Here is a 15,000-nt window from a genome sequence, read left to right as displayed (position 1 = left end):
AGGAGTGACTGCATAGTGTTTGCTACCTTACAAATGTGTTCTCAGTCAACTTACCTGGTAACATAAGGGTTAAATTAAATATATGTTCCTGTGGTCTGTGTATTAGCAGGTCTGCTGAGTACTGCTTTCATGTCTATAATAACAATCCCCATCCTCTCTCTGTCTCTTTCTCTCCCTCTCCCTTCCCTCTAACTCCCCCCCTCTGTCTCTCTCTCTCTCTCTCTGTCTCTCTCTCTCTCTCTCTCTCTCTCTCCCCTCCTCTCTCTCTCTCTCTCTCTGTCTCTCTCTCTTTCTCTCTCTCCTTCTCTCTCTCCCTCTCTCTTCCCTCTCTCTCTCTCTCTCTGTCTCTTTCTCTCTCACCCTCTCTCTCTCTCCTTCTCTCTCTCTCTCTCTCTCTCTCTCTCTCTCCCTCTCCCTCTCCCCTCCCTCTCCCTCTCCCTCCCCCTCTCTCTAGGTGATAACCCTGGAAGGCTGGGTGGACATCATGTACTACGTTATGGATGCTCACTCCTTCTACAATTTTATATATTTTATATTCCTCATCATAGTGAGTATATATATATATTTTATATTCCTCATCATAGTGAGTGTATATATAATAATTTTTTATACTGCTCATCATAGGGAGTAGTGATATATATATGTTATACTGCTCGGCTATAGCCCTGTGGACATTTCATCTCTCCTAGTTGATGCCTAGGCTTTAGTTCATCAGGCTAATACAGAGGACTTGGGTTCAACCCCAGCCGTCTGTCCTTCTCCTCTCCTTCTGCAGCTCGGCGGTGACCTAGTTTCTCTACAGCACTTTGAAGTAGGGTGGAGGAGGAAGAGGGTGCTTGTCAGGCAGAGTCTGAATCACACAGACGCCTGCCTATACAGAGTCCAGTATAGAATCAGACAGACACTGATACACAGTACAGTATAGAATCAGAGATCAGTATAGAATCAGAGATCAGTATAGAATCAGAGTTCAGTATAGAATCAGAGTACAGTATAGAATCAGAGTACAGTATAGAATCAGAGATCAGTATAGAATCAGAGTTCAGTATAGAATCAGAGTACAGTATAGAATCAGACAGACACTGATACACAGTACAGTATAGAATCAGAGTACAGTATAGAATCAGACAGACACTGATACAGAGTCCAGTATAGAATCAGACAGACACTGATGCACAGTACAGTATAGAATCAGAGTACAGTATAGAATCAGAGATCAGTATAGAATCAGAGTACAGTATAGAATCAGACAGACACTGATACACAGTACAGTATAGAATCAGAGTACAGTATAGAATCAGACAGACACTGATACAGAGTACAGTATAGAATCAGACAGACACTGATACAGAGTACAGTATAGAATCAGACAGACACTGATACAGAGTACAGTATAGAATCAGAGTACAGTATAGAATCAGAGTACAGTATAGAATCAGAGATCAGTATAGAATCAGAGTACAGTATAGAATCAGAGTTCAGTACAGAATCAGAGTACAGTATAGAATCAGACAGACACTGATACAGAGTACAGTATAGAATCAGACAGACACTGATACAGAGTACAGTATAGAATCAGACAGACACTGATATACAGTACAGTATAGAATCAGAGTACAGTATAGAATCAGACAGACACTGATACAGAGTATAGTATAGAATCAGAGTACAGTATAGAATCAGAGTACAGTATAGAATCAGAGTACAATATAGAATCAGAGATCAGTATAGAATCAGGGTACAGTATAGAATCAGGGTACAGTATAGAATCAGACAGACACTGACACAGAGTACAGTATAGAATCAGAGTACAGTATAGAATCAGAGTACAGTATAGAATCAGAGTACAGTATAGAATCAGAGTACAGTATAGAATCAGAGATCAGTATAGAATCAGAGTTCAGTACAGAATCAGAGTACAGTATAGAATCAGACAGACACTGATACAGAATACAGTATAGAATCAGAGTACAGTATAGAATCAGAGTACAGTATAGAATCAGAGTACAGTATAGAATCAGAGTACAGTATAGAATCAGAGATCAGTATAGAATCAGAGTTCAGTACAGAATCAGAGTACAGTATAGAATCAGACAGACACTGATACAGAATACAGTATAGAATCAGAGTACAGTATAGAATCAGAGTACAGTATAGAATCAGACAGACACTGATACAGAGTACAGTATAGAATCAGAGTACAGTATAGAATCAGAGTACAGTATAGAATCAGAGTACATTATAGAATCAGAGTACAGTATAGAATCAGAGTACAATATAGAATCAGAGATCAGTATAGAATCAGAGTACAGTATAGAATCAGAGATCAGTATAGAATCAGAGTACAGTATAGAATCAGAGATCAGTATAGAATCAGGGTACAGTATAGAATCAGACATACACTGACACAGAGTACAGTATAGAATCAGAGTACAGTATAGAATCAGAGATCAGTATAGAATCAGAGTTCAGTATAGAATCAGACAGACACTGACACAGAGTACAATATAGAATCAGAGTACAGTATAGAATCAGAGTACAGTATAGAATCAGAGTACAGTATAGAATCAGAGTACAGTATAGAATCAGAGTTCAGTACAGAATCAGAGTACAGTATAGAATCAGACAGACACTGATACAGAATACAGTATAGAATCAGAGTACAGTATAGAATCAGAGTACAGTATAGAATCAGAGTACAGTATAGAATCAGAGTACAGTATAGAATCAGAGATCAGTATAGAATCAGAGTTCAGAACTGAATCAGAGTACAGTATAGAATCAGACAGACACTGATACAGAATACAGTATAGAATCAGAGTACAGTATAGAATCAGAGTACAGTATAGAATCAGACAGACACTGATACAGAGTACAGTATAGAATCAGAGTACAGTATAGAATCAGAGTACAGTATAGAATCAGAGTACAGTATAGAATCAGAGATCAGTATAGAATCAGAGTACAGTATAGAATCAGAGATCAGTATAGAATCAGGGTACAGTATAGAATCAGACATACACTGACACAGAGTACAGTATAGAATCAGAGTACAGTATAGAATCAGAGATCAGTATAGAATCAGAGTTCAGTATAGAATCAGACAGACACTGACACAGAGTACAATATAGAATCAGAGTACAGTATAGAATCAGAGTACAGTATAGAATCAGAGTACAGTATAGAATCAGAGATCAGTATAGAATCAGAGTACAGTATAGAATCAGAGTACAGTATAGAATCAGAGTACAGTATAGAATCAGGGTACAGTATAGAATCAGAGATCAGTATAGAATCAGAGTACAGTATAGAATCAGAGATCAGTATAGAATCAGAGTACAGTATAGAATCAGAGTACAGTATAGAATCAGAGTACAGTACAGAATAAGACAGACACTGATACAGAGTCCAGTATAGAATCAGAGTACAGTATTGAATCAGAGTCCAGTATAGAATCAGAGTACAGTATCTTCTTCTGTGGATTGTATATGCCGGTTGTCAACCAACTTTAAGTTGCTCTACCACCACCAACTGGACTGGAGTGTGAACCTCAGTCCATCTTTCAATCACCCACGTGGGAATATGCTCCTAAACACCAAAACCAGGGGATGGGAGAGGTGGGACTTGCAGCGCGTCACAAACAGAACCAAGTTGTATTTTAGCGCCTGGTTACGCAGAGGCTCGTTGACCCACGCAAGCAGTTTAAATGAAACGATTGAATATCATGTATTTGTACTTTTTATTTATTTCCAACGCGAGTGTTACGCGCTAGTCTGCAGAGTGAGTCAGTCATTTCTGTCAAATTAACACAGTCCAGTACCTTACGTCATCCAACTGCCTGGTTTCAGTGATATAAAACCTTCAATTTAACTAAATGACGGAATGGGCCTTTAATAATGACCTGAAACTCTGTGACGGCTACTGGTTGTCCCACACTCTGTGTGTATGTTTCTGCTTGGCCCTGTGTCGGTGGGTTTTCCGATTTATGATTAGTGAAGTACGTCTCGCTGTAGTAGTTTTCCCAACGTCTTTACTCTCTCTAACTCTGTGTACGTTCTTGGTCGTCCATCCCTTCCTCCCTCCCTCCCTCCCTCCCTCCCTCTCTCTCTCTCTCTCTCTCTCTCTCTCTCCCTCCCTCTCTTCGTCAGGTGGGCTCTTTCTTCATGATCAACCTGTGCCTGGTAGTCATAGCGACCCAGTTTGCGGAGACGAAGCAGCGTGAGAACGCGTTGATGCGCGAGCAGCGAGCGCGTTACATGTCCAACGACAGTACTCTGGCCAGCTACAGCGAACCGGGATCCTGCTACGAAGAGATGCTGAGATACGTTTCACACCTCTACCGCAAACTGACCCGACGAGTACAACGCATGTACACAACCTGGCACAGGTAGGACGACGACGACAACAACAAATTCATTATTATTATTTCAACTTATTTTTGAAAGTCTTTTTCAGTTTTCAAATATGTATTTACACAACTACCTATTATATACAGAGCCTTCGGAAAGTATATTCAAACCCCTTGAATTTTTACACATTTTGTTTAAAATTGATTTTTTTTTTAAATCTGTCTACACACAATACCCCATAATGACATCAAGGAATTGTCTGTAGAGCTCCGAGACAGGATTGTGTCAAGGTACAGATCAGGAGAAGGGTACCACAACATCTCTGCAGCATTGAAGTTTCCCCAAGAACCCAGTGGCCTCTTAAATGGAACAAGTTTTGAACCACCAAGACTCTTCCTAGAGCTGGTCGCCCGGCCAAACTGAGCAATCGGGGGAGAAGGGCCTTGGTCAGGGAGGTGACCAAGAACCCGATGGTCACTCTGACGGAGCTCCAGAGATCCTCTGTGGAGATGGGAGAACCTTCCAGAAGGATAACCATCTCTGCAGCACTCCACCAATTAGGCCAGACGGAAGCCACTCCTCAGTAAAAGACACATGACAGCCCACTTGGAGTTTGCCAAAAGGCAACTAAAGGACTCTCAGACCATGAGAAACAAGATTCTCTGGTTTGATGAAACCAAGATTGAACTATATGGCCTGAATGCCAAGCGTCATGTCTGGAGGAAACCTGGCACCATGGTGGTGGCAGAATCATGCTGTGGGGATGTTTTTCAGCGGCAGGGAGACTAGTCAAGATCGAGGCAAAAATGAACGGAGCACAGAGACATCCTTGATGAAAACCCCTTCCAACAGGACAACGACCCTAAGCACTTAGCCAAGAAAACACAAGAGTGGCTTTGGAACAAGTTTCTGAATGTCCTGGAGTGGCCCAGACTTGAACCCAATCTAACATCTCTGGAGAAACCTGAAAATAGCTTAGCAGCTACGCTCCCCATCTAACCTGACAGAGTTTGAGAGGATCTGCTAGAGAAGAATGGGAGAAACTCCCCAAATACAGGTGTGCCAAGCTTGTAGCGTCATACCCAAGAAGACTTGTGTCTGTAATCGCTGACAAAGGTGCTTCAACAAAGTACTGAGTAAAGGGTCTGAATACTTATGTAAACGTTTTTAGTTTTTATAAATTAGCAAAAATGTCTAAAAACATGTTTTTGCTTTGTCATTATGGGGTATTGTGATGTCATTATGGGGTATTGTGATGTCGTTATGGGGTATTGTGATGTCGTTATGGGGTATTGTGATGTCATTATGGGGTATTGTGATGTCGTTATGGGGTATTGTGATGTCGTTATGGGGTATTGTGATGTCATTATGGGGTATTGTGATGTCATTATGGGGTATTGTGATGTCGTTATGGGGTATTGTGATGTCGTTATGGGGTATTGTGATGTCATTATGGGGTATTGTGATGTCATTATAGGGTATGGTAATGTCATTATGGGGTATTGTGATGTCATTATGGGATATGGTGATGTCATTATGGGGTATTGTGTAGATTGATGAGGGGGGAAAAAACAATTTCATCAACTTTAGAAAAAGGCTGTAACGTAACAAATTATGGAATAAGTCAAGTGGTCTGAATACTGAAGGCGCTGCATAACTTCCTGTTCTAGCTGACTCGTTGTAAAAGTGAATAAAGCCCAGGATGAGTTCAACTTCCTGTTCTAGCTGACTCGTTGTAAAAGTGAATAAAGCCCAGGATAAGTTCAACTTCCTGTTCTAGCTGACTCGTTGTAAAAGTGAATAAAGCCCAGGATGAGTTCAACTTCCTGTTCTAGCTGACTCGTTATAGTGAATAAAACCCAGGATAAGTTCAACTTCCTGTTCTAGCTGACTCGTTGTAAAAGTGAATAAAGCCCAGGATGAGTTCAACTTCCTGTTCTAGCTGACTCGTTGTAAAAGTGAATAAAGCCCAGGATAAGTTCAACTTCCTGTTCTAGCTGACTCGTTGTAAAAGTGAATAAAGCCCAGGATGAGTTCAACTTCCTGTTCTAGCTGACTCGTTATAGTGAATAAAACCCAGGATAAGTTCAACTTCCTGTTCTAGCTGACTCGTTGTAAAAGTGAATAAAGCCCAGGATGAGTTCAACTTCCTGTTCTAGCTGACTCGTTGTAAAAGTGAATAAAGCCCAGGATAAGTTCAACTTCCTGTTCTAGCTGACTCGTTGTAAAAGTGAATAAAGCCCAGGATGAGTTCAACTTCCTGTTCTAGCTGACTCGTTATAGTGAATAAAACCCAGGATAAGTTCAACTTCCTGTTCTAGCTGACTCGTTGTAGTGAATAAAGCCCAGGATAAATTCAACTTCCTGTTCTAGCTGACTCGTTATAGTGAACAAAGCCCAGGATAAATTCAACTTCCTGTTCTAGCTGACTCGTTGTAGTGAATAAAGCCCAGGATAAGTTCAACTTCCTGTTCTAGCTGACTCGTTGTAGTGAATAAAGCCCAGGATAAATTCAACTTCCTGTTGTAAAAGTGAATAAAGTTGTATTTGTCCTGCTTCCTGTTTACTGATTACATGTGCGTCAGTAAGCGTCGTAAGAAGGTGAACCCTAACGGAGGAGGAAGTGGTCCGGGGGTCGGCCGCAGAACGTCCGGAAACGCCCCGTGGCTCCGCCCTGTACACAACCTGCTACAGCATCACCAGCGCCACCACTGTCGGCACAGCAATGGAGGACACACCCCCGTAGCAACAGGTTCGTAGACTAGACCAGTAAACAAGCAAACTGTGCAGTCAGACGTCAGGCGGCTGTCAGATGTGTTGTTAAATACCTAACCGGGCGTTGTGAGACCTGGCGTTTGCTGCAAAGTTGTCGGGGGAGCAACACGGCCAGATTATTGTTGTCGGGGTACAAACGTGGCCGTGTACAGAGGGAATATGGACGTGGATCTTCACTAAGAGATTACACTACGGTGTTGTGGAATAGGACTGTGGTGGTGTGGAATAGGACTGTGGATTATAATACGGTGGTCTGGAATAGGGCTGTGGATTATACTACGGTGGAATAGGACTGTAGATTATACTACGGTGGAATAGGACTGTAGATTATACTACGGCGGAATAGGACTGTAGATTATACTACGGTTGGAATAGGACTGTAGATTATACTACGGTGGAATAGGACTGTGGATTATACTACGGTGGAATAGGACTGTAGATTATACTACGGTGGAATAGGACTGTAGATTATACTACGGTGGAATAGGGCTGTGGATTATACTACGGTGGAATAGGACTGTAGATTATACTACGGTGGAATAGGACTGTAGATTATACTACGGTGGAATAGGACTGTGGATTATACTACGGCGGAATAGGACTGTAGATTATACTACGGTTGGAATAGGACTGTAGATTATACTACGGTGGAATAGGACTGTGGATTATAATACGGTGGTGTGGAATAGGACTGTGGATTATACTACGGTGGAATAGGACGGTAGATTATACTACGGTGGAATAGGACTGGATTATACTACGGTGGTGTGGAATAGGGCTGTGGATTATACTACTTTGGAATAGGACTGTAGATTATACTACGGTGGAATAGGACTGTGGATTATACTACGGTGGTGTGGAATAGGACTGTGGATTATACTACGGTGATGTGGAATAGGACTGTGGATTATACTACGGTGGAATAGGACTGTAGATTATACTACGGTGATGTGGAATAGGACTGTGGAATATACTATGATGGAATAGGACTGTAGATTATACTACGGTGGAATAGGACTGTGGATTATACTACGGTGGTGTGGAATAGGACTGTGGATTATACTATGGTGGAATAGGACTGTAGATTATACTACGGTGGAATAGGACTGTGGATTATACTATGGTGGTGTGGAATAGGACTGTGGATTATACTATGGTGGAATAGGACTGTAGATTATACTATGGTGGAATAGGACTGTGGATTATACTACGGTGGTGTGGAATAGGACTGTGGATTATACTATGGTGGAATAGGACTGTGGATTATACTACGGTGGAATAGGACTGTGGATTATACTACGGTGGAATAGGACTGTGGATTATACTACAGTGGTGTGGAATAGGACTGTAGATTATACTACGGTGGAATAGGACTGTGGATTATACTACGGTGGAATAGGACTGTAGATTATACTACGGTGGAATAGGACTGTGGATTATACTACGGTGGAATAGGACTGTGGATTATACTATGGTGGAATAGGACTGTAGATTATACTACGGTGGAATAGGACTGTGGATTATACTACGGTGGAATAGGACTGTGGATTATACTACAGTGGTGTGGAATAGGACTGTAGATTATACTACGGTGGAATAGGTCTGTGGATTATACTACGGTGGAATAGGACTGTGGATTATACTACGGTGGTGTGGAATAGGACTGTGGATTATACTACGGTGGTGTGGAATAGGACTGTGGATTATACTACGGTGGAATAGGACTGTGGATTATACTACGGTGGAATAGGACTGTGGATTATACTACGGTGGTGTGGAATAGGACTGTGGATTATACTACGGTGGAATAGGGCTGTAGATTATACTACGGTGGTTTGTAATAGGGCTGTGGATTATACTACGGTGGTGTGGAATAGGACTGTGGATTATACTACGGTGGAATAGGACTGTGGATTATACTACGGTGGAATAGGACTGTGGATTATACTACGGTGGAATAGGACTGTGGATTATACTACAGTGGTGTGGAATAGGGCTGTGGATTATACTGCGGTGGTGTGGAATAGGACTGTGGATTATACTACGGTGGAATAGGACTGTGGATTATACCACGGTGGTGTGGAATAGGGCTGTGGATTATACTACGGTGGTGTGGAATAGGGCTGTGGATTATACTGCGGTGGTGTGGAATAGGACTGTGGATTATACTACGGTGGAATAGGACTGTGGATTATACTACGGTGGTGTGGAATAGGACTGTGGATTATACTATGGTGGAATAGGACTGTGGATTATACTATGGTGGAATAGGACTGTGGATTATACTACGGTGGTGTGGAATAGGACTGTGGATTATACTATGGTGGAATAGGACTGTGGATTATACTATGGTGGAATAGGACTGTGGATTATACTACGGTGGAATAGGACTGTGGATTATACTATGGTGGAATAGGACTGTAGATTATACTACGGTGGAATAGGACTGTGGATTATACTACGGTGGAATAGGACTGTGGATTATACTATGGTGGAATAGGACTGTGGATTATACTATGGTGGAATAGGACTGTAGATTATACTACGGTGGAATAGGACTGTGGATTATACTACGGTGGAATAGGACTGTGGATTATACTACGGTTGGAATAGGACTGTAGATTATACTACGGTGGAATAGGACTGTGGATTATACTATGGTGGTGTGGAATAGGGCTGTGGATTATACTACGGTGGAATAGGACTGTAGATTATACTGCGGTTGGAATAGGACTGTAGATTATACTACGGTGGAATAGGACTGTGGATTATACTATGGTGGAATAGGACTGTGGATTATACTATGGTGGAATAGGACTGTAGATTATACTACGGTGGAATAGGGCTGTGGATTATACTACGGTGGAATAGGACTGTGGATTATACTACGGTGGAATAGGACTGTAGATTATACTACGGTTGGAATAGGACTGTAGATTATACTACGGTGGAATAGGACTGTAGATTAAACTACGGTGGAATAGGACTGTAGATTATACTACGGTGGAATAGGACTGTAGATTATACTACGGTGGTGTGGAATACGACTGTGGATTATACTACAAGGTGTGGAATAGGACTGTAGATTATACTACGGTGGAATAGGGCTGTAGATTATACTATGGTGGTGTGGAATAGGGCTGTGGATTATACTACGGTGGAATAGGACTGTGGATTATACTACGGTGGAATAGGACTGTAGATTATACTACGGTGGAATAGGACTGTGGATTATACTACGGTGGAATAGGACTGTGGATTATACTATGGTGGAATAGGACTGTGGATTATACTACGGTGTTGTGGAATAGGACTGTGGATTATACTACGGTGGTGTGGAATAGGACTGTGGATTATACTACGGTGGAATAGGGCTGTGGATTATACTACGGTGGTGTGGAATAGGGCTGTGGATTATACTACGGTGGAATAGGACTGTAGATTATACTACGGTGGAATAGGACTGTAGATTATACTACGGTGGAATAGGACTGTGGATTATACTACGGTGGTGTGGAATAGGACTGTGGATTATACTACGGTGGAATAGGGCTGTGGATTATACTACGGTGGAAAAGGGCTGTGGATTATACTACGGTGGTGTGGAATAGGGCTGTGGATTATACTACGGTGGAATAGGACTGTGGATTATACTACGGTGGTGTGGAATAGGACTGTGGATTATACTACGGTGGAATAGGACTGTGGATTATACTACGGTGGTGTGGAATAGGACTGTGGATTATACTACGGTGGAATAGGGCTGTGGATTATACTACGGTGGAAAAGGGCTGTGGATTATACTACGGTGGTGTGGAATAGGGCTGTGGATTATACTACGGTGGAATAGGGCTGTGGATTTTACTACGGTGGAATAGGACTGTAGATTATACTACGGTGGAAAAGGACTGTAGATTATACTACGGTGGAATAGGACTGTAGATTATACTATGATGGAATAGGGCTATGGATTATACTACGGTGGAATAGGACTGTGGATTATACTATGGTGGAATAGGACTGTAGATTATACTACGTTGGAATAGGACTGTAGATTATACTACGGTGGTGTGGAATAGGACTGTGGATTATACTACGGTGGAATAGGACTGTGGATTATACTACGGTGGAATAGGACTGTAGATTATACTACGGTGGAAAAGGACTGTAGATTATACTACGGTGGAATAGGACTGTAGATTATACTATGATGGAATAGGGCTATGGATTATACTACGGTGGAATAGGACTGTGGATTATACTATGGTGGAATAGGGCTGTGGATTATACTACAGTGGTGTGGAATAGGGCTGTGGATTATACTATGGTGGAATAGGACTGTAGATTATACTACGGTGGAATAGGACTGTGGATTATACTACAGTGGAATAGGGCTGTGGATTATACTACGGTGGAATAGGACTGTGGATTATACTACGGTGGAATAGGGCTGTGGATTATACTACGGTGGAATAGGACTGTGGATTATACTACGGTGGAATAGGACTGTGGATTATACTATGGTGGTGTGGAATAGGACTGTGGATTATACTACAGTGGAATAGGGCTGTGGATTATACTACGGTGGTGTGGAATAGGACTGTGGATTATACTATGGTGGAATAGGACTGTGGATTATACTACAAGGTGTGGAATAGGGCTGTGGATTATACTATGGTGGAATAGGACTGTGGATTATACTACGGTGGTGTGGAATAGGGCTGTGGATTATACTACGGTGGAATAGGACTGTGGATTATACTACGGTGGAATAGGACTGTGGATTATACTATGGTGGAATAGGACTGTAGATTATCCTACGGTGGAATAGGACTGTGGATTATACTATGGTGGAATAGGGCTGTGGATTATACTACGGTGGAATAGGACTGTGGATTATACTACGGTGGAATAGGGCTGTGGATTATACTACGGTGGAATAGGGCTGTGGAATATACTACGGTGGAATAGGACTGTGGATTATACTATGGTGGTGTGGAATAGGACTGTGGATTATACTACAGTGGAATAGGGCTGTGGATTATACTACGGTGGTGTGGAATAGAACTGTGGATTATACTATGGTGGAATAGGACTGTGGATTATACTACAAGGTGTGGAATAGGGCTGTGGATTATACTATGGTGGAATAGGACTGTGGATTATACTATGGTGGTGTGGAATAGGACTGTGGATTATACTACAGTGGAATAGGACTGTGGATTATACTACGGTGGTGTGGAATAGGACTGTGGATTATACTACGGTGGAATAGGACTGTGGATTATACTACGGTGGAATAGGACTGTGGATTATACTATGGTGGAATAGGACTGTAGATTATACTACGGTGGTGTGGAATAGGGCTGTGGATTATACTACGGTGGAATAGGACTGTGGATTATACTACGGTGGAATAGGGCTGTGGATTATACTACGGTGGAATAGGGCTGTGGTTTATACTACGGTGGAATAGGGCTGTGGATTATACTACGGTGGTGTGGAATAGGGCTGTGGATTATACTACGGTGGAATAGGACTGTAGATTATACTATGGTGGAATAGGGCTGTGGATTATACTCCGGTGGAATAGGACTGTGGATTATACTACGGTGGAATAGGACTGTGGATTATACTACGGTGGAATAGGACTGTGGATTATACTACGGTGTTGTGGAATAGGACTGTAGATTATACTACGGTGGAATAGGACTGTGGATTATACTACGGTGGAATAGGACTGTGGATTATACTACGGTGGAATAGGACTGTGGATTATACTACGGTGGAATAGGACTGTGGATTATACTACGGTGGAATAGGAATGTGGATTATACTACGGTGGAATAGGGCTGTGGATTATACTACGGTGGAATAGGGCTGTGGATTATACTACGGTGGAATAGGACTGTGGATTATACTACGGTGGAATATGACTGTGGATTATACTACAGTGGAATAGGACTGTGGATTATACTACAGTGGAATAGGACTGTGGATTATACTACGGTGGAATAGGGCTGTGGATTATACTACGGTGGAATAGGACTGTGGATTATACTACAGTGGTGTGGAATAGGACTATGGATTATACTACGGTGGAATAGGACTGTGGATTATACTACGGTGGAATATGACTGTGGATTATACTACAGTGGAATAGGACTGTGGATTATACTACAGTGGAATAGGACTGTGGATTATACTACGGTGGAATAGGGCTGTGGATTATACTACGGTGGAATAGGACTGTGGATTTTGAAACTAAATGATTGTCCTTTTTAGCTGAATCTAATGTTCATGATGATTTGAATAGATCTTTACCTGAATCTAATGTTCATGATGATTTTAATAGATCTTTACCTGAATCTCATGTTCAGGATGATTTGAATAGGTCTTTACCTGAATCTCATGTTCATGATGATTTGAATAGATCTTTACCTGAATCTAATGTTCATGATGATTTGAATAGATCTTCACCTGAATCTAATGTTCAGGATGATTTGAATAGGTCTTTACCTGAATCTAATGTTCATGATGATTTGAATAGATCTTCACCTGAATCTAATGTTCAGGATGATTTGAATAGGTCTTTACCTGAATCTCATGTTCATGATGATTTGAATAGATCTTCACCTGAATCTAATGTTCAGGATGATTTGAATAGGTCTTTACCTGAATCTAATGTTCAGGATGATTTGAATAGATCTTTAACTGCCTATAAAATATGTCTGACTAACCTTCATTAATTAAATCAACATAATGACTCCTACAGGTGGGGAGGAGCTGGAGATGAGGTCACTTCCTGTCCCGGGTCGTGACCCCTCTGTGACCCCTGGGCTGGGGTCGTCTCTCCTGGGTCGTCTGAACGGAGGGATGAACTACCCCACCATCCTGCCCTCCTTCGTCTGCAGCTACCGCAACTTCACCCCCACAGACCCTCACAACCCCCTCCCCTCACACCCCCACAAGCCCCTCCCCACACAGCCTCACATCCCCACACACCCCCACAAACCCCTCCCCACACACCCCCACAACCCCCTCCCCACAAACCTCCACAGTCCCTTCCCCACATACCTCCACGGCCCCCACCCCACACAACCTCACATCCCCCTCCCCACACAGCCTTACAGCCCCCTCCCCAGACACCCCCACAGCCCCCAACCCACACAACCCCACATACCCCTCCCCACACAGCCCCAGAGGCCCCTCCCCACACAGCCCTCGCCCCTCTCAGAAAACAGTCCGGACCCCCTCAGCAAGCTGCACCAACTCATGGGACAGCACAGTAAGAGCCATCTCTCTCTATATATATATACACAGTATTTCTATAGTAGAACTAGTAAGTACCATCTCTATATATACACAGTATTTCTATAGTAGAACTAGTAAGAACCATCTCTCTATATACACAATATTTCTATAGTAGAACCATCTCTATCTATATACAGTATTTCTATAGTAGAACCATCTATATAGAAACACAGTATTTCTATAATAGAACCATCTCTCTATATACACAGTATTTATATAGTAGAACTAGTAAGAACCATCTCTCTATATATACACACAGTATTTCTATAGTAGAACTAGTAAGAACCATCTCTCTACATACAGTATTTCTATAGTAGAACTAGTAAGAACCATCTCTCTATATATATACAGTATTTCTATAGTAGAACTAGTAAGAACCATCTCTCTATATATACACAGTATTTCTATAGTAGAACTAGTAAGAGCCATCTCTCTACATACAGTATTTCTATAGTAGAACTAGTAAGAACCATCTCTCTATATATATACAGTATTTCTATAGTAGAACTAGTAAGAACCATCTCTATATATACACAGTATTTCTATAGTAGAACTAGTAAGA

General features: G+C 41.8%; 1 protein-coding gene across 1 annotated transcript in view; it reads left to right on the top strand.

The window, feature by feature from the left end:
- cacna1ha (calcium voltage-gated channel subunit alpha1 Ha) overlaps positions 1-15,000 on the top strand; it is a 156,540-nt gene that overhangs the window by 80,757 nt on the left and 60,783 nt on the right. The window contains exons 8-11 of the mRNA XM_090194382.1: positions 455-547; positions 4,149-4,387; positions 6,935-7,101; positions 13,900-14,412. Coding sequence (XP_090050508.1) covers positions 455-547; positions 4,149-4,387; positions 6,935-7,101; positions 13,900-14,412 — 1,012 coding nt within the window. The remainder of the gene's footprint in view (positions 1-454; positions 548-4,148; positions 4,388-6,934; positions 7,102-13,899; positions 14,413-15,000) is intronic.

The sequence above is a fragment of the Oncorhynchus mykiss genome, chromosome 13, assembly GCF_057628025.1.
Source record: "Oncorhynchus mykiss isolate SJ-2025 chromosome 13, ASM5762802v1, whole genome shotgun sequence".
Classification (NCBI taxonomy): domain Eukaryota; kingdom Metazoa; phylum Chordata; class Actinopteri; order Salmoniformes; family Salmonidae; genus Oncorhynchus; species Oncorhynchus mykiss.
This window is presented reverse-complemented; position numbering and strand designations above follow the sequence as displayed.